Consider the following 26,587-nt stretch of genomic DNA (forward strand, 5'->3'; position numbering starts at 1 on the left):
CCCCTTTATCCTCATGCTTAAATAATATGTTACATGCAAAAATATTATTTAAAACGATTTTGTCATGAGTAAGAAATTTATTTTATTTATACTAATTTTTGGATTTTTTTTACTAAATCATTGCAAAGACTGTCAACCGTCTAACAGTAGTTATTAGTATCGATTTTTCTAACCATGCATGATCCATTTACCTCCACAGTAGCTATAGCTTGCTTGCCTCGTTTTTTCCCTGAATTAAAAAAAAAGACTAAGTATAAAAGCACAGTGCACAGATGCTCGACACAGCTGCAAAGCAGAACAACTTAGTTTTATCAGTTGATGTTTTATTACTCCACACATGGATTTTCTTTTGGAGAGCCATACGTGTCTGACTCCTCCGAACTTTCTACGTTGAACATGCGCCATTGTTAAACCACTTGTTTTCTCCCTGCTCGCTCTTTGGTGAAGCCAATTAGGAATAAAGGGAAACAAGGGGTAGGCAAAACATTGCAGTGCAGTGTTCCTTCATCTGTCTGGGAATATTTCAGCCAAAAGTTTATTTTGGGAAAAAATAAACTGCAGTGCATCCACACCCACACATCCACATGTACCCAAGACTGCAAATACTTTGGCTGCAAATGATTCTCCAGCGATGTTGCTTGTTCTTGACTGTGTCTGCTCCGGTGTGCACAGCTGCTACCCACTCATGCATGTGTTTGCAGAGTCTTGTCTGTGTGCTTGCTCACGATCTAGTTCTTGTCTTCTCGTGGTTTAGGTTAAACCTACTCAAGTACAGAAGAATTTATGGGTATGACTGTTAGCTGGAAGGCCCCTCCTTACTTCAAGGAGTCTTCATTTCAAACTACTTCTGCTGGTATTTCTTAGTAGGGTGATACACTCAGTACTCAGTCAACCAGTCTCCTAAATGCTACCTGGTTCTACATAGGCCCTTCCTGGGCCTTGGTAACAATTTACCTCTCTGCCTTTCAATTCTCTTGAGTTGGAAATGGAAGCGTTTGATGTAAATTACCTTGTGAGGAACAAAGACAGCAGTCTCTTCCTTCACCTGTTCCCCACATTTTAGTGGAAAGGAAAAGTCAACAGTAGCAAAATTTAACATAACAAAAATCAGTAGTAGAAGAACCTCCTTACGGAAAACAGTCATATGCTTTAAAGTCAACATTACCTAAGGTAGCTGAGATGCGTGATATTTTTTTTACTCCAGCTTGCCTTCTCACTGACAGAATGCCCATAATTCTTGTTTGTTATTTTCCTCTCCAAAGTAACTTTCTGGGCCATTGGTGACTACACTGTCTGTTGTTCTCAACCGTTGTCTTAACTGCATTCTTTAAAAATGTAATGTTGAAGGCGCATACTATTGAAGATGACTCCAGGATGAACCCTGAGTTTGCAGACCGACTGAAACAGCTTGACAAGGAAGCGTCTTACTATCGCGACGAGTGTGGCAAGGCCCAAGCAGAGGTGGACAGGCTGCTGGAGATCCTCAAGGAGGTGGAGAACGAAAAGAATGACAAAGACAAGAGGATCGCGGAACTTGAGAGGTACGCCCTGCATCCTGAGAGTTGTCAAAGGCGAGCCAGTTCCGATGGCTCGGTGCACATTCTGAGTTGTGGTGCAGCTGAAATGCACACTTGTGCACTCATACCATGAATTGGAAGGAAGTTGGGCGTGAGGAGCATGGCCTGACATGTGAGGGTTGATGTTGTGTCTCTGTGGGATACTACAGAAGCACCTGGGTTATCTTCTGAGGGGCTGAGGACCTCTCCAGTGTCTAGGAAAACGATGCCTGGCTTTCCTGGGGGTCATCTCTGATCCAATACTTGTGCCAACAAAATTTGCAAAAATTGGGCTTTGGCTATCTAAAACCTTAGTTCTTTCCCATTAAAGATGAACATTTGTGGTTTTGGCTGGAATATCTTCATTCAAGATAAGAGGAAGGGGGCCTCGTGTCTTTTTGGATGTCTGTTGGCACACCAAAACAAATGCTTCCTAGAAATTTGTCTTTTAAGAGGATCTCAGACTATTTGGAAAAATAAATGGAATTAAATATGCTTGAGTAGGGTCCACATGATCAAAAATTCGGTGTAAAACAATGGGTCTAAAACAGGCTTCCGGTGTCTTTAGACTCTGAGACAAGCCATGCCTGGATTATGTTAATGAGTAGCCTGGTCACTAAAGATAAGCTTATTGCTAATGCTCTTTCCTATACTTCTGTATGAAAGGACTTTCTCAAAACTCTGGCATAGCTCTTTATAACTGCTGAGGCCTTCTCATTGGTTCTGCAATAAAGTGGAATTTGTTTTCCCAGATTCAGTCCATATGGAAGAGATCAGCCAATTTTGAATAAATCAGTGAATGTTTGCCAGGTTGGACGGAGACACTTGTGAGGCACTAAAGGGCTTCACGATGTACAGAGTAATCTCTCTGGCCTCACGAGAATGATAATGGGCTTTGGCTGAAGAAGGACGTGGGTTCAGATTTTGCATCTGCTGTGTGACAGCACTGTGGCCATGAATCCCGTGAAAGCTGAATCTCTACAACGTATTAAAATGTATTCTGTTTTGTTTCCACCCAGTTTTCATATTAAGGTGGGACACTAACATCATTATAAAGAGCAGAATGCCAAAACAAATGAATCCTCAGCGATGGCATTGAATGGGCAGATTATCCACAGAAGAATTTCAGCGAGGTTTTCAATATTCTATTTGATTATCCAAACACCAAATTTATGAATAGTTCTTTTAATAATCTTAGTCGTTTTGTTGATGCTGTAATTAAGTTTGATTCTGTGTGACTAATTTTAGCACTTAAGGCAGAGTTCTTTTTTAATGAAGTAACTGTGCAAATTAAAATCTACAAGGGCAGGCTGGCAAGATGGCTTAGTAGATAAAGGTGTTGGCCACTAAGCCCAGGTTGGATTTCTGGAACCCACTTAAGGAAAGGAGGGAGCCTTAATCCACTGATCTTCAAACACATGCCCCGGCACATACATCTCTTCCCCCATACACATGAACACATGCATGCAAAAGAAAAATTTAAAGCATAATAAAAATTAAAAAAGAAATCTCCAAGGGCTTCATTTTAATCTTAAAATGTGGGAATGTTCTGCCAGTCTGCTCTTTCTTAAATATCTTGGACCACGGTTAATTTTGATATATCTATCTACATGGATATTTTGGACTACATTTCAGGATCAGTTTTTGTGAAGAAGAAAAAAAAACTAGTATGGGATGACAAAGAGTTTATGACCATGCCTTCTTGTTACAAAACTAGACGTTGAAAAATTGAATGGCCTTCTGGTCACTAACCCGTGGTCAGACGAGCAGCTACAGTGTTGGCTTGCGAACTTGTAGTCTCCTTCTCTGAGAAGCAGTGTTCTCAACGGACATTGTCGTAGACAACAACACCAGCATTACAGTAACAGCAATTATAATCATAGTCATAAAGTCTACATATTTCATGGTCACTGTGTGCCGGACACTCTGCTGAGCATTTAACCTGGAGTATCATATTTGACTTAATCTTACCCATAGAAACTATCATGGACCCTATTTTACACACGAGGAAGCATGAGTTAGACAAGTTCAGCAACTTCCCCAAAGTTACAGAGCTCAGAAGAATCACAGTTAGAATTCAAGCCTAGGAGCCACTGAGAAAGATGCCTTCCGCCAAGGTGCAACACAGACAAACTGGCCCAGTAGCCCTGAAGTCACTCAGGGAGCCAGAGGGTCCTCCCTGAGCGGGCCTTGCAGCCATGCGAGCTCCGCCTTTTCATTACTAGTTTCCACAAGAGGGAAAGTGATACACTATATGTTTAGAAGGCATTTTTTCCTACACTAAAGTAGTCCCTGAGAACTGTAATTGAAATTCAGGATCAGCTCCTATAAACATTTACATATAAATGGCTTAATTATCTAGTTGGACAAACAGGTCTTAGTTGGTCTGTGCAGCCATTAAATCATCAAGAATATTCACAGTTTTATTTCTTCAATATGGAAAGCATTAGAGCCGCAGTGATTTTACAGGCATTTATCTTTATGTACTTTCTGCACATTTTCTTTATCTCTGCGTTTGCCTCTCCTTAAAGCTGATGCCTCCCAGGCACTGTAATTCATAAAACATGTGCTAGGGCTTGACTCTGTCCCAGGTCTCTGCCTTCCTGCATCTTGGGTCCAGCAGCAGAACACAGTCTGGGAAATGTCTGAGCCCCAGCCCAACCTAGGCCCCTAAGGAGATTGGGGGTGGAGATCCAGAGGGAACTATCCTGGGAAAAACTGGGCCCAGCCTTGGCCTCTCTTTCTGAAGCATTATCTGCTGGGTTGCATGTGTATTCAGCCCACCAGAGCATCTTCCTCAACATTGTCAGGCAGTCCTCCTCACCTCAGCTAGTATCTCTGTTTGCTGGCTGAAACTACAGAATTCATACCTCATAATGTTGAGAGCTAAAGATTTTTAGCATTATGACATATATCTCCATTTTAGAGTCATGGAGAGTTCTTGCAATTAAGTTTGTGATTCTGAAAACCAAAATATCGAACTTGAAATGAATTTGTGGTCTCTGGCTTGTAACGTGACCTACCAGAGCAAAGAGCCCTCTTTTTTTTTTGAAGCAGCTCATGTTCTAAAATGTTCCAGAACGTCTGTCACTTGCAACAAAACAGTTGAGGTTAAGAATGACTCTGATGCCCTGACTGACACAGGCCAGCTTCTCTCCCAGAGGGCAGGGTTTTTTTTTCCCCCTTGTTCCGTTCATCTTTTCATTTTCGAAAGTTTCTCCACCATGGATATATTCCTGCACGGCATACAGCTGCAATTCCCAGTGACTTTGTCCTTCCAGTTCTACAAGAATGCTGTTTCTCATTAGCCCCTCTAGATTCAGCTTTCTAGGGTCCACGGTGTGGTACCTTAATGTGCATCTCCCGTGATGAACTCTCGCAGTGGATGCTGATGTTCTGGCTAGAAGCTTCTGCCTCAGTCATCCGCTGCTCTGGAGGTGTTGGCCATGGGGACAATGGCCTGGAGCAAACCTGAGAGTCAGTCAAAACCAGGCTGATGTCTTGGTTCTGTTATGGTGTCAGTGGTCATGTACACTGCACAACTGAGCAGCTGACCGAACCTTGGAGGTGTCAAAACACGTAGTTCCTCTGTGCTGCTCATCACAGTCCCCAGACTTGTTTAAGTCGTGGTTAATCCTTGGTGCCTCGCGAAGGAGGAGAGGTTAATCGAGTCTGTCAAGCGAGGCCTTCTGCCACCCATGGGAAGGAATCAGTTAGGTGACCTTTAGCATAACTACTTAAAATCTGGTAGGTCTTTCCCTGGTGTTTGTTCAGAGCTCAAATTGAGTCCTTAGCCACAACCCTCTAGACGATGGAAGGGAACCGGGGTCCCTGGAGGCCCCGCTCAAAAGACATAACATCAGAACGGAAGACAAGGTACCGCTTAATTATCTGGACTGAGGGTTAATGCCATCAGACATTTGGACAGTGAGAAATGATTTTTGGTGCCTAACAGAACCTTATCTAATGTTGAGAAAGAAGCTATTATTTTCCCTTCTGGTTTTCTCAATAATGTGCTGACACTCTAGTCCTTGATGCCTTTCAGGGCCCCTTTTGAAATGCAAACTTAAACTTTGTTATTATTTCTAGAGTATGATAGTATATTCTAAAAGCCTCACAGTACAGGGGAGAAATCTGGTAGTTCTAATTTTTTTCCTCTGAGTAATTTTGTTTTACTACTGCATTTGAACAAATGTTTTAAAATTATTTGGGGGGGCTTATTTGTTTTTATTTTGTGTGGGTGTGTGTGGGTGTTTTGCGTGTGTGTGTGTGTGTGTACCACATGCACATCTGGCACTCCAGGAGACCAGAAGAGGGCATCAGATCTCCTGAAACTGCAGTAACCAATGGTTGTGAGCCTCCATGTGGGTGCTGGGAATTGAATCCATGTCCTCTAGAAGGGCAGCCAGTGCTCTGAACCATGAGTCATCTCTCCAGCCCAAGGAATTTCTTTAAAACAAGCAGCAAGTGACTAAACTCCACATATTGCCTCTGTGAAAGGGCTTCCAAACTAGAGCCCTTTGGGGAAGGCCACTCCATCTTAAATATGGTTATGTAGTCTGGCTAAGGATTTTCTACTGCTTGGCCGAGGTCCTCAGCGTACTTACCTAGGATTCGGAAGGATTAGAAACAGCAGCTGGACTCTGTTGTCATAGTCCCCACGATGGCCATGACCTGACTTGTTTACATGGTCCATGTATGATCCTGAAACACCCAACCTGAGGATCTGGACTATGAAGCTTATTGAAGCAACACTCCCACCATGTGTACACGTTAAGATTTTCTCTCTGATTTTTATCATTGTAGTCTGTAGCACGCTTTCTCAGCCCCCAAATCATGACACGGAGATGTATTATTAATTATGAATGCTTGGCCTTGTCTTATGCCCATTCCACTGCTTCTTATAACTTGATTTAGCCTGTTTCTCATCACCCGTGTTTTGCCTAGGGACCTTTTTACCTTCCTTTTTTCCTGCTCCCTCAATGTCTGCCGACTGGCGGTTGCCTGGCGGGTCCCTGGTGCCTCCCTCTCTCTCTCCCTCATTCTCTCTTCTCCTGAGCCTAGGTCCTCCTCCTACTTACTCCTTCTGCCTGCTGGCCCCACCTATCCCTCTACTGCCTTGCTATTGGCCACTCAGATTTTTTATTAGACCAATCAGGTGCCTTAGGCAGGCAAGGAGAAACAAATGCAATACATCCTTACATAGTTAGACAAATGCAGCAAAAATACATGCAACACATCCCTGCCCAGTTAGACAAAGTCAGCACAAACAAATGCAGCCCACTTTTACATAGTTAAAGTAATATTCCACAGCATAGACAAATATAACACATCTTTACATAGCTGAAGTAATGCTCTACAACAGCAGTCAACACTGTTTTCATTTGAGATGCTCTAGGTTAGACTTTATCCTAAGGATTTGTTTTTCCTTCTTATGTGGCGGCTTTGTAACTACATCACAACACAGGTGGCAGGGATCCTGGGAGCAGATAGCTGGACAGGTGTTGCCTTGGTGTGTCCACAGTGGTTTCCGGAGGGCATTTTAAAGGTTAACAAAAAGAGCCTCTACTACATGCTCCTCTCACAGCGTGGAGATGATCATAGCTCTCCCCCCCTCAGCTTTCCTTCCCGTTGCTACGTTCTGACCGGTTAGAAGGCCACATTAGAAGTCTCATACAGATAAGTTAACAATGGCTGGGTATTCTAGTGGCAAACTCAGAACCTTGTTTTCTCAGTGGAAAGGAATTATTATTCTCTGCTTTGGAAGTTTTGTTGTCCCTGTGGGGAAGCTGATTGACAGGAGGCACCCCATCACCAGTCATCCTCACAGGGCCTTTGTGCACTGATAGGTACAGCCCTCTGTAAGCATTTGACAGAAATTTTTGAGCCAAAAATCCAAATTGCTCGGCTCCCTTGGGCTTCAGGAGTGAAGGAAAATGAGTCTTAGGATGTAACCACCCAAGGGCACTACTCAGATAAGGTTTTTTTGTGTGTGTGTGACATCACAGCTTACTGCTAAACCCCGGTGATTTCAGTTTTGTTTTAACCAAACAATGAAAACTCATGGGCACACAGGTGTGATTGCCTGTGTGTGTGTGTGAGAGAGAGAGAGAGAGAGAGAGAGAGAGAGAGAGAGAGAGAGAGAGAGAGAGAGAGAGAGAGAGAGAGAATGAGAGAGAGAGAGAGAGAGAGAGCGTGCGAGCAGATACGGGTTTCTTATGCACGATACACACTAGAACAGATTAATTATGGTGTGAGCCCAGGGCTTTGTGGCGGTTCTATCAGATAAAGGTTGCTTTATTGTCCTTCACTGGGTTGTACAACCTGCTAATGTACCATCTGTTGGCTGTATGTTTGAAACTAATGGCTCTCCTTCCTTTCATTCTCTTATGCTACCCTTTCCTTCCCGCTTGTCTCCAAATCGCTGCTCTCACCCTTGCTCCAATCAGCTTGACTCTCAGGTCAGTACTTTCAGTTTCCCTCTCCCTTGCATCCCTCCTGGGCTCAGCTCTCTGCCTGCGTTTGTTTAGGAAGAGAGATCATTGTAACATTTCTCCAAAACAGGCTGCATGATGGCACCATGTGGAGCTGGGGCAGTAAACAAGGCAAGAAGCTAAGGGCGGCTGGAGCAAGCGCCTCCCTGGCATCGCGGCTGGCCGGAACAGCTCAAACAAGCCAGTTGCACTCTGTGCTTAATAAATCACTGTCCTTTGAGAGCTCTATTAGGACTCCTTTGAAGTCCGTGGTGAAAACTACTGGTGTGTTAGTTACGTCCTGTAATACATTTTGCTTCTTGTCATTGTTTCAGTTTTGACTTGTTGGTTTCATTCTTGTTGACTGGACATTATACTTTAATTACCCAGGGCAAAGGATGTAAAAACAAGTGTAAAACTGGATTTGTTGTTGACTGTGCACCTGAAGATTAATAAGAAAAGTGGACATTGTGATTGAAAAAATCTCTCCCAGCTTTGGATTCTTCTACTTTTGGGGGTCCAAGTCAATAATTTTCTCTTTCTCAAGTCAAGGAATATTTTTTTCTTTTTAGTAACACACAGTAATTTAATGAGGTAAATAGTAAAATATTTAATCTAGCAATGATTTCTTTATCATTCAAATAATGATTTTAATACAGGATACTCATGGTATTATTTGGGGCTATGTAGACTTCAGAAATAAACAAACAAACAAACAAACAAACAAACAAAAGGAAATGAGAAGGCCAACCCTCAGTTTTTAGCTGGTATAGTCACTTTTGAGAGACAAGCTTTATCTAGTTTTTTCCCCTTACTGCAGGCTCTTCACTCCACTCTCTCCTGTCCCCTAAGCCACCAGCCCCTGTGCCTTTACACCAGCAGCAGAACCATCTCAAAACAAGGCCTCCTGCTCACATTGCGGTTTCAGCTCACCGCTGGTGGCTCTCAGACCCTGGACAGTCTCTGTGACTCTCAGATACCACACTGTGGTAGCCACAAGAGCTGCTGGGCTTCACCAAAACCGCCCAGAACTCTAGGGGGGTGAAAGCTTCCTTTCAGAGCACCAGTCAGACATATGGCAGTGTGCTCTCCCCACAGATCCAGTGGCTCCCCGTAGACCCTGGCACATACCCTGCGGTGGACCAGAGCAGCGTACCTGTGTGTGTGCAGAGTTACCAGTTTTACAATGGGAGGTGGGCAGGAGGCTCAGCCACTTGGCATGCACACCCAGCCTGTAGGGTTTGGATTCACTCGTTCAGTGGAGCTTTTCAGCGTTTCTCCCTGCCTGCCTGCCTTCCCCCCCCCCCATATTCCCTTTCTCCCCCAGCCACCCTTGATTGGTACCTTTAGATACCTTTGGGCCTCCTCTGCTCTCATGCCTCAGTCCCTTGCCTGGGCCTTCCATTTATCCACCCCCCCCCCTCTCATTTTGTATCAGTAACTGAGATGGTATACTTAGTTATTTTTCTCTTATTCATAGTGTATCCACATGGACTGCTATTTTCAGTATGGTACAAGGCTACAATTGACAGGAATTTGGAGTAACTAGTGAGTTTCTAGGTGAAAGGGCAGTGTGCGCTGATTTGCTTGGTCAAGTATACCTGCTAAATCTAGTAAATAAACTATACAGTCTAAATTATGGTTCAGATCATTCCAATACCATTTAACCCATTACTTCAAATGAATCTGAAGGATAAAATGGGCCATCACTGTGATGTCTTTTTGGTATAGGAAGAATTGGGTAGTCCTGAGCTTGTGAAAGAAAAAGTCTGTAGGGAGTTGGAAGCCTTTCTGAAGCTGTGGCAGCCTTTCAGAATTAACTATGTTCCTCCTGCCAAGGCTTGCAGGTTTACTAATCACAATAAAGCGAAATGTAACAATAGAATTGATTGCAGGATCTTTGGCCCATATGCTGTCTTTGTATGGCTCACCCTTGAGATGTGTGTGTGTGTGCAGGCATGCCTGCGTGAGTGCACACGCCTATGTGGATGTATATATACACACTCCATGCATTTTAGTCATATCAAGTCTGGTCTCTCTGAGCTTAGAAGTTCATGGTCTGCCATCCGTGTTTTCATGCGTGTTTCCACCTCTCAATCTGAAGTTTGAAAGGTTAGTAACACTGGAGCTTTTCTACGTGCTCTGGACTCCATGAGAAATTCTCCCCTCCAAAAGCATTCGCAGATGACCTCATTTCCTTTCTAAACTCCTGCACTTCAGCCCGGGTGGACATGTGTTAGATCTGGGTTTGGTGACGTGCGTATGACATGCTCTAACCCTGTCTGGGTCTCCACTCCAGTAGACGCATCTGTACAGATTCCCTTTGCACACAGAGCAGTGGGAAATGAGGGAGATTTAGTAGGACCCTCCTATTGTACTCAGGGACGGGTTTATGTGAGATTTGCTCATTTCTAGCATGTGACTTATGATAGATCAAGGTTATTGTGATAAATGCATGCAGGAATTGACTAAAAAAGAAACAATCCTGCAGGATGTGGTTCAAACTCCTGCCAAAGTATCAACCAAGTAAAGCCAGAAAGTTCTCCCAGCTTCCAGCTTCCTCTGGTTCCTTTCTTAACTATTTCCCTGTTCAGGGCCTTTGTGTCCCCTCACAGAGAGGAAGGAGTTGCTTTTGGAACAAACCGTATCGTCTCTGCCCGGCATATGGGCATCATGCGTTCTATGAACATGCTGGGTGTAATGGGCGTCATGCATCTGCTTGTGAATGGCTTGAGCTGATGGCTGGTGTCTGGCAGCAGGCCTAAGTCATTGTTGCGGTGTTGCTTCAAACATTTCTACCAAAATAAATTGTTTGTAATATTTCTCCCAACTGACCCCCATGATCTCTCAAGCTCTTGTTCTTCTATCAAAAAATGAAGTCAACCCCTCCCAGACCTCAGAGGCCTGATCCTCAAGACATGAGAAGAAATCCCTAGCTAATTCTTTTACTGTCCCACAATTTGTTGAGGTCAATTCCTTTTTCCATTGCCTCCTTAAAAGTATAGTGAGCATCTTCTGTGTTCTGGGCTGGGTCGTATGTGCTGGCATTTTACAGTATAGCAGATAGAAGTGACCTGATACTGAAGGATGGCATTTCTCCTCTTAGTGCTCATGATGCAGGTTGGTAAGTAGCATAGTAATATTAATAACAGAAATAGAAAAAAACAGGAATGGCAGCTACCGAGCCACAGATAACGGTCACCACATGCCAATGGGGAAACGATAACATTTGTTATAAACTTATTTTATTACTGCTCTTAAGGTTGGGAGTGTAATCTCTTCCGTGTTAGAAAAAGAAGAAACTAGAATTTATGAAACTTGAGTATTTGCCTATGTTAGTATAGCCAGTGAGTAAAGTGTCCATTTTCTCCCCCAGCATCTGTCCATCCTTTCTGACTTCCAAATGAGATCTTTCACTGCTCCAGCCAAAGCTACCTTTGTAAAAGTTCCAAGAAGTCCCTCAGTTAGGAAAGCTGGGCGGTTCTGTTCCATGTGCTGCTTACCAAACATAGCGTGTAGAGAGACTATCCCAGGAGCTTTGGGGGAGTGGCCCAGTGTGCTGCACAGCTGGCGCCTGCCTTCATGTGGACTTTGGGAGGGTCATCCTGGTCCTGCCACCCCGGCCCAGTAATGCATACCGACCTTCCAGTGTCCGCCCACGGGTTTCTCCTTCCGGTGGCCCTCACGTGAGCCCTCGGTGTTTTCTCCCGGACTACAGTGTTGTGTCCCACAGCAGAGCTGTTCTGGAATGCGTGCTCTCATAGGAAGCACCTTCTGTTAGTTTTCCTCTCCCTTTTTCTTGACCCTTCCTTTCATGCCCATGCATCCTCAGCTGACTGTGTTTGACAGCGTGTGCTGCACTAGACTGTAAACCCAAAGAAAAGAAATAATTGATTTTTCCCATCAAGCTAGACACTTGAAAATTTAACAAAAACAAAGAAAACAGACCAAATGGTGGTGGTGGATCTCTATTTAAGCTACTTACCTTCTCCCCCTCACTTCCTTGCTTCCTCTTTCCCCCTCCCTCCTTCCAGTGCGCCTTCTCCTCTTCCTATTTTGCTTCCTCCTGGACTACTCTTGGAGGCCCCTTTTGATGGGAATATGGCAACAAAGTACACTTGACCTCTCAGCACTTCCCATAAGGAAGGATTTGGTCCCCAGTTGGAAGGACTTATTCCAATGCTAATGACGGGGAAAACTGGGTTTCAAGTTTCCATCAGCCCCCTTTCCCGTGGAGGCTAAAGGGGTTATCCACAGGTCAGAAAATAATTTCCCTCTGTAAAGCCACCTTACACTGATGCTGATGTCTCTAGTGAAGTGTCAGGAAATTTTATGCCCAAGCAAAGCCGGTAGAAAGCCAGACATCCCCTGAGTTTTCCTTGGGTGCACATATTTTTACTGTGGATGGAAGAAAAAAAAAGTTGTTTTCCCTGATTTACAGCTTCAGCAGACATAAAGTGGGATCTATATTTAGCAATGATTTTGAACCTTCGAGGGGTAGCCAGGGGTGGGTGCTTGTACCTGCCCAGCCTGGCCGCAATGGGACTTGCCGTGGCAAATGCTCGCTGAGCCAACTCTGATTTATGGAACCGGGCTGTGCGTTCCACGGGGTTTCCATGTTTTAGCTTTTGCTGCAGCTGCCTTTCCGGCTCTCTTTCTGTGCTCCCGAACACAGCGAAGATGGAGGGAGCGCAACTGATGTAGTGCCTGAGATATTTTGCTGTTCCTTTTGTTTCTGGGAGTCAGTGAAACCATCTCTTAAGGGGAAGACCTGTTAGAACAGTAGCTATGGCAGGAGTCCATTCCAGGAAGCCCCCCCAACCCCAGGTCCAGTCCACAGTAAGAGATGCCAAATTAGCGGAACTCTTCGTTAGTTCCCCCCCCCAAACCTCCCCCCATCCTCCCTCCCCTTTCTGAGAATTTGCTTGGTGCCACCATATGGATGAATATCAGCAAATAGTAAATCTCTCAAGACACGTTAGCCTTTCCTATAAATGCTGAGATGGGGAAGGAATTTTAAAAATTGGTTTCTTGGTATTATTATAAATCACTTTCTAGAAAAAATAATATCATATTTCCTTTATACAGCCTCCCTTATGAAATGTGAATTCTATCACTTCATTACCCACAATGCTGGCTCAAGTTGTAGGGAAACCTAGTGACTGGATGTTTCTTCCGTATCCATCCAGGGGCTTGGAATTTCCGCCCTGTGTCCTGTCAGAGCCTCTGTGAAGCCACTGGTATTGTGAAACAGGTTTAAAAGTGAGAGAATGTTGCAAGTCTGCCTCCAAAGAAAATACTTTGTCATTTTTACATCTAACAAAGGTTCTGGAAATTTCCTTTGGGGGAGACTGTGATGGTTTTACTATCTCCTAATATTCCACAGATGAAATGGACTACAATTTAAACTACGCAAGCCTGCTAGGGAGAATGGGAAACCAGAACCCAGTGGGCTTTTCATTGGGGGCAACCATTTTACTGTACTTCCCAGCCTGGGAAAGGTTCTACATTCTGGAGAATTGTTTTCATGGTAAAAATTGAGTTTTAGAAACGATAGAGGTGTGGAAATGGGTGTTTCCCTTGGAATCCATAGCCCCCCTTTTTTTTCAGGCAAGAATGACAAGGTAGTCCCTGTGCTTTAATGTTAGTTTCCTGGGCTCTGGGGGCTGGCAACCTGGCTAGCGTGAGCATTGGTCCTTTTGGCATATAAAGAGCTGGGTGTGCATTTGCTTATTCTTTAAGGTAGTTCTTTTTAAGGGAGGAAGGCAAGTGTGATTGCCACAGTGCTTTGAAGTAATGGATTCCTTTGTGTGAGGTTCCAGTCTGTAATTGGAAAAACACAATGGCAAATACTTTGATGTGGGGTGGGGCAGAGTTTCATGTAGAGAACTGTTTTGCAAATCTGCACGTCAGGTCTTGGGGAGAGCCTCACTGGAAGAGGCTCGTTGATCAGATGGGAGCATTCCTAACGGGATGGGCTCTCCTGGCCCTGCGTGTTGATCACCGGGATATTCTTGTGGCTGGACGGGGCTGCATGAGCGGAAAGGGAAGAGAGTGGTTTTAAATTTAACTTCGGAGCTCCCTGCTATTTAATCATTTGTCAGTTTGATGTTTCCAAGGACAGCGTGCTGCACTGCTCACAGATAATTACTGTGGAGAGAATGAGATGGCTATAGTAATTGCTGGCTGGAGAATCTCCTGATAACCTGCCATGAATGGGCCTTGGTGAGAAACACTCACTGGGTAATTGGCAGATAGGCACCCTATCACTGTGCTAAGTGTGGGTACTCTTGCACCATGTAAGCATGCTAAGTAGGGACTCTTTAGGGATTCCTAAGCAGATAAAGAATCATAGCACTTGGGATTCATGCGTGTCTATCCTAAGCCAGGCATTATGGCATGTTACTATTTCATTTCTAGGTTTTTTTCCATGTTGCTGTCTGTTGTTAGAACAATAGATGTGGAAAAAGAGATAGACCACATTCCATAAATAGTGTTTTCATTGCTTTCATACATGTGACAAGGCATATCACGTCCCAGTCTCTTTATGTGTAAAATGGAAGTATCTATGTTATGGTTCATCCCTCACAGGCTTGGGGTCATGGTTCCTACCAAACCTGAAGCACAGTCCAGGCTCAGAGAGACATGTAAATGACAGGGATTTTAGTGTTATGGTTTGGCTGTGAGAAAGACTTTCATGCCAAGAGTAACAGGTGAGATCCAGGAGTTCAAGAGAGTAGAGGTGATCCCATCCTGACGGCTGTTATTGTTTCTCTAGTCAGAAAACAGATTGGCTACAATAAAGTCTTCCGGCTCCTTCCTCACTGGGCCACTGAGAGGTTGACTTCTGAAAAGAAATGTTGAAAACACTCTCTGGTAAATGCTAGTGAAGACAGGAATTTCATCCTGTGCTTAGAGAAGGCAAACTTTTTCTGTGTACCCGACAGAATTCATTCAGTATTTGTTTGTCTTATATAATGACACGTTTTAAATTTTTCTGGAACCACTAAAACAGGATTAAGCTACTGCCTTTCTGTGTTCATGAAGTAAAAGACCTGATTTTTGTTTTTTGTTTTTTTTTTTTTGAGGCTTGTTTCCAGATTCAGGCTATTCCTCATCTACGTGTTTCCCGTAATTATGATATAAATGTTTATCAGATAGTAATTGAATATCAGCTTTGAGGCAGGCCCTGCGGTGTAACTAACACTGCCCATAGAAAAAGCATCCTAAGACACAGGTGCAGAGTGATAGTATTTTTATAATACATGTAATTATAATCATTATATGCGTAACAGATAGTCATTATATGTAACACTTATGAAATGATATAATACTCACTGATATGAACCTTGGGAATTTCCCCTTCATAAATATATTTGAGATCTTCCCTATTTGGACACAAAACATTTACTGCTTTTTCTTTCGAATACTATCCCATTGTGCCAGAAGCCTCCTGAAAGCCTTTCAGGTGCGCCGTGTCCTTTCCTTCCCTGCATGGCTATACTTGATAGCTATGGAAAGGCACTATTTACTGTGCGTGTGAGTGGGTGGATCTGTAGGTTAAGTTCCCGGAAGTGAAGTAGCTGGGGCGCTCTACTTCTAATCTGGCTGGACTTTGCCAGTGCCCTCTACAGGGACCAAATCCCTGGAGTCCCATTGGCATTTGTCTGTCAAGTGACTGAGGGTGTATGTTTCTAAGTCTTCTGTGTTGTCACCGGGGCAAGTGAAAATGGCATTTACGTTTAGTGCTGATTTCTTTTGGCTTAACTGCAAGTGCAAATGGACACCCTTGAGTCTATGCGCACTTCACCCCATAGTATTCTGGTGATCATTTTCATGTGGATTTATAGGAGGAGCTCTGCATCTTGAGCAAATTCATCCTTGGTCTGAGTTTTACATGTTCACTCCTTTCTATTTGCATAATTACCGTTGGCTTTATTTATGTAGAAGCATATTAGATGCTGCTCTTATCTTTGTCATATTAAGTCTTACTATTTTTGCCTAAATCGTGTGTCATTATAATTCTACTCAATACTAGAAAACCATAAGGACAATTGTCTTGTGGTCTCTTTCAGTGTTTTAATATCTTTCTTAGCCTGTTCCAGATCCCATGACAAAATACCATCAGCTGATTAGCTTACAAATAACAGAAAGTTATTCGCTAAGAGTTCCAGAAAGTGGAAAATCCAAGGTCAGGGTGCATCAGATTCTCTGTGTACAGAGGGCCTGCTGTTACCTCATACATGGGACTTCCTTACTCTGTCTTCACAATGTAGTTGGGACAATCCTATCTCCTTGGGTCTCTTTTATAAGGGCATTGATCCCATTCATCACTTCCAAAAGGCCCCACCTCATAATAATATCACCTTGTGGGTTCAGATTTCAACATATGCATTTTTGAGAGGATACGAACATTCCTTTAGTATTTTTATGGTTTGACTTTCTGAATTTAAGCCTTTGAACCATCTGGAATTTATCTTAGTGTAAGGTTTGAGGTATGGATATAACTTCATTTTTTTCCCTAGGTCAAGTGAAGTTTAAATGTCACTTCCTCTATTGGCTATTTGCTGGGGCTCAGCCAGCCCAGGTTAGGGCTGTACAGTGCATTCTCAAAGCTTCCCAGTGGAACACAGAACATGCGCTCAGCCGCTTGGTTGACGTCTGTTCGCTCTTATTGGAAAGGCCTCATCTTCCCCACGCAGGGTCTGCAAGCAGCGGACGCTCCATAAATATTACAGATCGAACATGACGTGAGCTGTGAAGAAATTAAGCTATGGAAAGGCAGACCTCTGTTGCTGGGAGTGTGCACAGAGTGCAGTTGAGGCACCCAGGCAGTGACAGAGTTGGGGTGTGTGTCTGGAGGCTTCTATAGCTCTGTACAGAGCAGCCATGCTCCATGTCCACCGGAACCTCGGGTCCTGGCTGGCTTCTCCGGGCTCTTCTCTGGATGCAGCGAGAAAGTCATGTTCTTTTTTTTTCTTCTCTCCTTGAGAATCTTCATTTCCCTGGCTTCCATAAGCCCTCCCTGCCTGGCTATTGCAGGACATAGGGACAGGAATAGAAAGCATGGCAGGAAGCCACTAAGAGCAGTGAAGTCCAGCCAGGCTGCTTTCTAATGCTTTGGGGGATGCTAAGCAGCCTCACCTGGAAGGCAGATTGCAATGACAGACTGAAACTCAGCCCCATGTGTGGCAAAGGGTGACAGGTTCTATGAGTGCTGTGAGCAGTTCAGAGGAGGGGGAAGCTCAGGGAAGTTTCAAAGAACGTGGTGGCATTTACATTGGGGCTAGAACTATGCAAGTGATCCTACCAGATGGGGTGGTGGTAGGTAGGGATCCTGAGAAGAAGCAAGGGGGTGGGAATATTCAAGGCACGCTCAAAAGAAAGGGCGGGTCTGCCTCTGCCGCCGGGCCCTGGAGTAGGTGGGAAAACGTGCAAGAGAGATCAGCCGAGACAGTGGATGCATGCTTGCACGCTCAGCAGAGATGCTCCGGGCTTTCTGAGCGTCGGAAGTGACGTTTGGGAGGCTCCCCCACGATGCAGGGCAGGAAAAAGAAAACAAAGCTGGAAGGAAGATTGATGCCAAGGGAGGGTAGGCACAGGAGGGAACGGAGCAGGAGCCATGGTGGTAATGAAGACAGGCTCTTAAAGAAAGGGTTCATGTATTTTTTTTACGTGTGTGAGAATTTTGTTTCACATTTGTCTGCACACTTTGTGTGTGCCTGGCCTCCACGAAAGCCAGAAGAGAGGATATCAGATGCTGTGGAATAGGATGTGGGTGCTGGGAACTGAACCCTGGGTCCTCTGGAAGAGCCGCCAGTGCCCTGCACTGCTGAGTCATCTCTCTTTAAAACAAAAACAAGCAAAGTCAACTGAATTCTGTATTGTTTCCCATGTCTCTGGAAAAATAAATCATTTCTCACTAAGAATTGCGACATAGGAGAAGCAAACAAGCTTATAACACTACCGTACGACAATGAAGGGAAGGTAACCCACTTACACTTGAGCAGCTGGTAGCCGTTGCCGTAGCAACAGAAATTGGGGAAGACTTCACTGAGTACTTACCTGACGCCAGTCACAGTGCTCTGCGTTCTACAAGGCTTCTCTCTTGCTTCCCTCAGAAGAGCAGTGGCAAGATGAGAGACGATGTCGCCAGTCTTGTTTTTGCCTGGAAGAAGCCGAGGCTGAGGATTAGAAGTAGCTGTGCCGCTCTTACACAGCTACCCACTGCGGGACGGCATTCACACAGGAGCCAGCGTCTAACCACCGCATCCTATCCATAGCAAGACTCTGTGTGTTAGGATGAATTGGTTTGGCCCGAGTGCCCCGGGAACCATGGGGACTTCTTTAATGTGCTTCTTTTGGGGGGCGGAGATCTGTTTCTGTAACACAGAGGATTCTGAGCACCGATGAAAGCGTCTCATAATGGAAGCCGAGAAGCTGTTTGTGTTGGCACTTGAAGCAGTCTTCTTCGAGCTGTAGGTCTGGTCCTTGGAATTCCTCTTTCTGAAGTGAGTGTGAATGGGCCTGGCGAGTGGCCTCCGTGGAGGCAGCATCTTTGTAGAAGGCAGTCATCAGCTCTGGACCTGCTTTAAGATTCATGAACGGCTGAGATGAGATGATGGGGGAAGACCTTGGGACATCCATATCCTCCCCCCAACCCCTGCTTGCTTAAGATGGTTCCCGGCGGGGAATCTGGGGAGGCAGCCAAGAGAAAAGATGTATTTCTAGGAGGGGCTTTCGGCTTCTTCCAGGAATCATTTTTGGGACAGTTCTACATGGCCCCACACAGTGTGATCAGAGAATCCCTGTAGCATAAAACGCTGAAAACGAACTGAAGGCCTCTGGTGTGATATATGATGGCTTTCCTCTGGGAAAACAAAACAAAGCAAAAACAAAACAACTTGGGAGGAGAGCGAGCCTTTCTGCATTGCAGTGTCTGCATGTGTCGTCCGCCTTGATCCCGCCCGCCCAGGACAAGTGGGAGGGCTGGCAGAGCAGAGCCAAGGGTTAGTGGTCACACTGAAGCCACTGGGTCCTTGGCTTTGCCTCAGGTCAGAGGGCTAGGCGTCATGCCATCAGAATGTATGCTCTTTTTTCCTACAGAGCTTGGGCCTTTTGTTTTGTTTTGTGTTTAAACTTTTAAACTTTAAACTCTGAAGCTTTAATGGCTTTGTCTGTTGCCTGATGGAAAGGGTCTGTGCCGGCTTCTCCCATCCGGGGCTGCTGGGGAGAGTGGGAGGTCTCTGCCGCCTGCCGTTTGTCGGGGTCTGCTTGCTTTACCCTGGCTTCTCCCACAGACATTTGCTCTCTTGCAGGCTTTGAAGATGTTTTTTGGGCAGAGGAGTGAGTGACTTCGCTTTGCTCAGCATCCTCCGCTGTTGGCTGCAGCTGGTAGGCTGTTTTCAGGAGCCGGTAACAAAGTTTCGTAGTGTTTAAAAAGCGTGTGCGACTCTGTCAAGCGCTTATCTCCGAATGTAATCGGATCCCGTTTTCAGATGTAATTTTGTAAGAGGAAATTCTAAGTGCCTTTCTTGGAAAACTTGGCCAGCATGCAATATGTACTTTCCCCGGGCCAGGCTCTATGTAAAGCTTTTGTTTTGCAGTTTTCCGATCACAATAACGAACCCACAGAAAGCATAGTTTGCAGTGAATGAATGAGTAAGCCAAGGGTACTGGCAGTCTACTCAAGGTCACTCTGGATTTGAACCCAGGCTGTTGAGGAGGGAGAGGAATGAGCATCTGGACACACTGGTTGCCTCCATGTACCCCCATGGCAGTTTGTTGTGGATGTCAGTCGGATTGCAGTGGGAAGCTACTGGAGCATGTTTGGGTATGTCCGTGGTCATGTTTTCAGAGAGGGAACCATGCCCCGAATGTGAGTGGTACCACTCCATTGACTGAGCGGAGTAAGAATGAGAGAATAGAAAGACATCAACGCAGGCATATTTCTCACTGCTTTCTGACTACTGTGTGGTGAGCTGCCTGGGAATGAGCCTCTCAAACAGTGGTTCTCATTCTGTGGATCACAACCCCTTTTGGGGGAAGAAGTTACTTAAGACTATTGAAAACCTCAGATATTTATATCAGAGTTGATAACAGTAGCAAAATTACAGTTATGAAGTAGCAACAAAATAAGCGTGTGGTTTGGGGGGTCAGTACAACATGAAGAGAACTGTATTAAAGGATCCCAGCATTAGGAAGGGTGAGAACCTCTGATCTAGAGTCATAGTCTGTCTCTAGCCCATATAAGGTCAAGGAGAGTGCTCAAGAAATGCATAGAAATTCCTGTGGTCCTCCTCTCCCATTGGATAAACAGTCCCCCCCTACACTTGGCATACAGACCTTGTCATAGTTCAGCCCCACTTTTGACTCTGGGTTGATTTCAAGTCTCATCTTTGAAATGTGTAGGCACAAAGCTCTTTCTCATCTTTTTTTTTTTTTTTTTTTTTTTTTTTGGCTTGTGGGTAAGAGCACTGGCTGCTCTTCCAAAGGCACAGGTTTGATTCTCAGAAGGTGTGATCCATGAAAGGGTGCACGTAAGGAGGCTTTAGTAGAACGTTAGGTTCCCCGCTCTATCGTGCACGTAAGGAGGCTTTAGCAGAACATTAGGTTCCCTGCTCTATCAGTCTTGGAAGGTCACCTTTGAAGCAGAGTGATTGAACCTGGGGCTATGCTGGTAGCCGAAGGCCTAGTGAGCCTTCCATCTGACTCTACCTTGGCCCAGACCCACACCCTTTCATGGGGATGCTGAGATCTCAAACCAGGCCATCATGTCTGCGTAGCAAGTACCCTTATACACTGAAATACCTCTGCAGGCTGTTCCTCTTCTTTTTTTAAAAGACTGGGTCTCACTGTTTTGCCAAGGTTGGTCTAGAACTTACTATGTATCTCTAAGTGCTCTCAAACTCTTAACCCTGTTGACTCTGTCTCTCTCCTGGGTGCTGGCATCATAGGCTTGGAGCATGACCTCTTCTTTAGTCCTGTTTTTCTAAATGGTGTCTGTCTCTACTAATTTCTCTCCTTTTTCTGCACTTGCTAGCCATTTCTCGCCTTTCTACATTCAAATGCCTTTTTCCAAATGACCCAAATGCTCCTTTCGCTCTCATTGCCTATCCATCATTGGGTTCCCACTTTGGATATCGCCTTCTTGTAGACGAGAGGCAGGAGTTCTTGCAGGAAGCGGGAAGCGCTCCCTATGCTTCCTGCCTCCCTGCTGCCCTTGGGTAACACGGAATTGTCTAATGATGCCAGCCCGTCTTGGTCTTTGTGTCCTCAGTGTCTGGCTGGTGGTTGGTGCTTTGTGAATATTTGCTGATGAACATATGGATGGATGGACAGATAGAGGAAAGCAAGGAAGCCAACTTTGACTGGCAACGGGAAGCCAGATGGGACCCACTTCAGTGCCGTGCCTTAGGTTGGTAGTAAAAAAGATACAAAGGAAGGCGCTACTTGTTTAAACGACACAGCAGAGAACAGTGATCCGCTGTGTGTGGCGTGCTAGGAGGAAGGGGTTTAGTCTTCTTTGCTCCTAATCTGGGATGACTGATGGAGGTAGGGTGTAGAAGGGGGAAGTGATTCTGGCTCTGGAGATGGGGCAGTGGGGATTTAGTTTGGAGTATAGTAAGATGTGTGTGGGATATCCAGGCAGAGTTATTCAGTAAATGTTTGAACATTCCAGAAACGCCCAGACCCTCATTTCTCCAGAGGGTGGTCTCAGGCTCCTGCCAGCGTCTTCTCCTAACATTGCCGTCTCCTGACATCCCTCTTGTCCGTGCCACAGACTGTATTCCTGATGGCCTTGATACCCAAAGCAGATTGTTAACTGTATAGAATTGTGCTCTGTCATATTAAAGGGGGATGTGTGCTTATGTTTACACCGCCTGAAATATTTCTAGAAAGATTAGTGAAAACCTCTCCTTAGCGGGAGTGATTCCTGGGGTAGCTTTGAGAGGCTATATAGCTTCTGTATTGAGTATGTGTGAGTTTTAAAAGTTTCAGCGCATATAATATAAAACAAACCCTTTAAAAGTGGGTGTTAGTATATCCACAAGGTTGTACAGCCATCACTACTGTCTAATTCTGGAGTTAAAATTTTATCACCAAGAAAGAACCCCACACACTTAAAGCAGTCCCCCCCCCTTCTTACCCGGCCTCCAAACTCCCACCCACTCTTGTCCATCCCTCTTGTTTGCTAGCCTCTGCGGACGAATCTGCTGTCTCTCTGGGTGTGTGAATTTGAACATTTCATGCCCTTACTCAGAAGTACATATAGGCAGTGTCTCTTGTCTGGCTTTTTATGTATCAGTACTTTATTTCTTTTTATTGATGAATAAATTTACATTGTGTGAGGCAGCACATTTTGTGTATCTATTCATTTGGTCAACTTTTGTTTATCTTCTCTTTTTAGCCACTATGAAAACAGTAGCTTGGGCTCTTTTGCCATTGGGATAGAAGAGCAGAGTTCCTGTGCATGTGGTGGTTCTTATTAACTTTTGAGGAATAGCCAATTATTTCCCAGGGACTTTTCCATTTAATGTCTGTATCAGTAACATATAATTATTATAAATTCACTCTGGTTTCACCTAAACATGTTTTTATCCATCTTTTTTATCATAGCCATCCCAATGAGAATACAGGGTTCTGACTTGCTTTCTCTAATGACTAATGATGTAGAATGTACTTATATGGCCTCATTGGCCATTTGTATATCTTTGCAAAAAATTTAAAATCCCTTTTTCATGGTTAATTGGATTATTTATTTTTCTTTTTGTTGAGCTATGTTCTTTATATGTTGTAGATACTAGACCCTTATTTAATATTTTACTTTTTTCTGTATAGTGGCAATAAATACTTGTCTTTAATGTGTTCTGTTAGAAAATTCTGCCTCATATATAATAGTTTTGTTTTGCTTTGCTTTGCTTTGGTTTTTCAAGGCAGGGTTTCTCTGTGTAGCTTTGGAGCCTGTCCTGGAACTCAGTCTGTAGGCTAGGTTGGCCTCGAACTCAAAGAGATCCGCCTGCCTCTGCCTCTGCCTCCCCAATGCTGGGATTAAAGGCATGTACCACTACCACCTGGCTCATAATAGTATTTTTTTAATGAAGGTCAAAAAGTATTAAAATCATGTTCTTAGGGATTTTGTACTATTATAAATATGTCACTTATAAATGATCTGTTGAGGGCTCTTCATTGGCGCTGCTTTTTGTGGGTGTGATAGGGTGGTATTATAAGCAGTTTGCCAAGTACTAAGCCCCTAAATAACACACTCATACATGTAGCCACTCAAATGAAGTACATATTGTTGGTGATATCTTCACTGTCTTTGAACTTGAATGTTTTTGTCTACTGACGTCACTAAACTTCAGACTAAGCCACTTCTCGTCAGATAATTTGCCCATTTAAATGTGCAGTCTATGGTCTCATTTTATAGTGCTATAAAATGAATTTAAAGAGCCTCTCCAGAGAGCTGTGATTACCATTTTTCTTTAGTTGTTAGCCAAGCTAATAAATATTTTTAGCAGTTCTGTCATCAAATGTCGTATAAAATTAGATCTCATGATCACACCTAAGGGAGGATCCTAACTACCCCAGCCTTCTGCGTGGCCCGTGGGTGAGGGTGATCCACCTGACAATTAGACCTTGGGGTTTTCAGAAGCAAAGCTGAAGTCCTCTCGTTGAGGGGCAGGTGATGGTGCCCTTGGAAAGGTGGCTCGTTGTAGATGAGCTAGCTAGCTGCTCTGACACCTGAGCGTGGAGCTTCCAGGCCCAGGAGTGATGGCGTTGTTCTCTGTTCTGCGGACACTGGCTGTGACGGAGTCCTACTACCCTCTCTTTCCGTGGGTAAACACCAGAGAAAGACCTGTATGTCTCCATTTCCCAGTTATCCAGCTTTTCCGACTCCCCACATGCTGTCTCAGGTTCTCTGGCACATGATCTTTCTTTTTAAAGGTCTCCATTAAAGCTCAAGACCTTTCTCAAAAATTTGACAGCTAGTAATTCATAAAGGGAAAAATGAACTAAGTCCATTTTAGCTTGGTCCTAGGGTGAAGGGGTTGTTTAGAAGTGATAGCCGCAGGCTCTTAGCACAGGACATCTACTTAGCTTTCAGGACTGGCAAGAGAAGGATGAAAAGTAATGAGCTAACCTGCTAAGAATTTGGACATTTTAATCATTGGAGTCTGGGTATACTTTGTCTCAATTTATACTGAGTGGGGATACAGTTATCTTGATAAGCATGGGTTTATCTCACCCCACCTCTTAGGGGCTGCCTGGATTCAGAGTAGAATGGACTTCTTTATGTAGCAAGGGCAATGGGCATGCTTTGTATGAGCAAGAAAAAGAAAACTTTTTTTAAAGTTCTTATCAGCAAAGAGCATTACCAAGAAATCCAATAGGGTAGTGATGACATTCAATTTTATTTGTACCAGGAATGCCCAGATGGCTGCAGTTAGCAGCCGTTCATGTTTAGCACACATCTCTCATTATTGCTAGTGGGAATTACCCTGATCCATCAAAGGGGGAGACATAGGAGAGTCTGTAGTGTCAAATAAACATGCATCGTTCTTGTGCAAAGGTCACGCACTGTGACCGATTGCTTTCTGTGATTATAACTTTCTCTAGTTAATTCATCCTGTTGCTGAATTTGTCTGTGAGTTTTTTTTAATGGCCCGAGGAAAAGCATTTCAACTAACTGCACAGGTCTGAAGCTCATAATTAGTCATTGCTGCTGTGGGCTCACATGTGAATAGCTCAATCAAGATGTGTTTTCATAGAAAAGTTCCCTTGATTAATTACCCAGGAAATGCTCCTGGTTCACAGAGATTTGGAACTCTGTATAATAGAATATTCCACTCCCAGCAGTTTTCCCAGACGATGATGGTTGTTATAATTGGGCTATCATGTTTTTAGGTGTTGTCAGCACTTTTCCTTTAATGAGTTTTAGCCATACAACCATAAAGAACATAGATGCCAATGGTCAGGGAAGCTATAATCCTTATCATTTCACTTCCATGTTGAGAATGCAAAAGAGGGAGGAAGGAAAAAAAAAGGAAGGAAAAAGGGAGGAAGGAAGAGTAACCTTATCCTTCTAAAAGGTCCATAGTTAGATATAATATTTTTAAAAGTAAGCATTCATGGCTGAAGAGATGGCTGGTGGTTAAAAGCACTAGCTGTTCTTCCAGAGGACAGAGGTTCAAGTTCCAACATCCAAATAGCAACCGCTAACCACCTGCAACTTCTGCTCCAGAGGATTTGATGGTTTTTTCTGGTCTCCTTGTGCACCAGGCACACATGGCACCTAGATATACAGGCAGGCAAAACACTAGAATCTCATTAAAAATAAAAACAAGGCAGGACTTGAGGTCTGAAAGCTTCATGAATGTTGCTCCTTATTTTTTCAAGCCATTCAGCATTATTTCTGCTATGATAGACTACCATAAACTATTTTGACATGAGAAGGAATTTATTTCTCACAGTTGAGAAGTCAAGGTGACAACATCTGTTATAATGAAGGCTTCCTTCATTGCTGTGTTACCTGGAGGCTGAAGGCATAAAGACAAGAGAGAATAAGAATCCTTTTACAGCAGATCCTCTCCATAGCTAACAGCAGTGTCCCCCTCAGAGAGATGGTACCCATGAGCATAGCATCTTCTGTTCTGCTTCACCTTCTAAGGCTGCCACACCGGAGACAGTGTTAACACGCAGACCTTAGGACCATATACAAACCATGGTCTATAGAATGCTGCTTTCCTCATGGCGAGGGTTTCAGTTATGCTGATTTTTATAGAGGTTTGTCGTCCATCAGTTGAGAAACAGGAAAACCCTTGCTTTCTAATTTGTTTGGACCATGCATTTTGATTCTGTAACTTGCAAGATGGAATGATACTTACATCAGCGAGTGGGACATGTGAGGGTGGGGTGCTGTGACAGCAAGGGACTCACTCTTTGCAAAGCAACTCCTCTTCACTGCTTTAATCTTAAATCTTCATTATTTATATTCTTTTAACAGTTAACGTTGAGAGTGTTTTCACAAGAGTAAAATTGGAGCATGGCTGATTGCTACCGGCACAGCAAAAGCAGTAGATAGAATCTGATTTCTGGTTGTTTCTCGTTTCTGAAGAAGCTACAGTTAGTAATCACTTTCCCATAGGAACCCTGCACAACTTGAGTCACCTCCCAATCCCTAGCTGCTCACTGGATAAATGGGTTTGTAGCTGTCGTGTGAGGCCTGCTCTGCTTGCGCTCAGAGAGCCTCAGATGGATTTTAGCGCATATGGAACGAGGTCCCTTCACAAGCATTGTTTGGGGTTACACGAGAGAGCCAAACTGGAACGAGGCTGTGAAATGCACACGTGTGTGTCCTGTGTTGTAGGGGATGGGTATGTGATGAGCACGTAGGGCTGGAGGGGGGGCAGTAGCAGTCCCAGAGAAACACGCTCACAGCTAAGCGATGGGCTTTTCCCCCGGTCAGCGGAGGTAGTTACCCTAGCTAGCTATGACGATAGAAAATTAGTGGGTAGCATAAAGAGAAGAACAAAGCAGGGGAGGAAAGTTGAGTGA

General features: G+C 44.3%; 1 protein-coding gene across 15 annotated transcripts in view; it reads left to right on the plus strand.

The window, feature by feature from the left end:
• Erc2 (ELKS/RAB6-interacting/CAST family member 2) overlaps positions 1-26,587 on the plus strand; it is an 880,091-nt gene that overhangs the window by 436,630 nt on the left and 416,874 nt on the right. For 11 of the 15 annotated variants that reach the window (XR_002384370.2, XM_021231590.2, XM_013118849.3 and 8 more), the window contains 2 exons: positions 1,348-1,541; positions 8,006-8,017. Coding sequence is in view for 14 of the 15 variants with exons in the window: in XM_021231590.2 (XP_021087249.1) it covers positions 1,348-1,541; positions 8,006-8,017 (206 nt within the window). In the remaining variant the exon portion in view is untranslated. The remainder of the gene's footprint in view (positions 1-1,347; positions 1,542-8,005; positions 8,018-26,587) is intronic. The other 4 variants (XM_021231592.2, XM_021231595.2, XM_021231596.2 and 1 more) reach the window with 1 other exon arrangement.

This window comes from Mesocricetus auratus, unplaced genomic scaffold, assembly GCF_017639785.1.
Source record: "Mesocricetus auratus isolate SY011 unplaced genomic scaffold, BCM_Maur_2.0 Super-Scaffold_100006, whole genome shotgun sequence".
In the NCBI taxonomy this organism is placed as follows: Eukaryota; Metazoa; Chordata; class Mammalia; order Rodentia; family Cricetidae; genus Mesocricetus; species Mesocricetus auratus.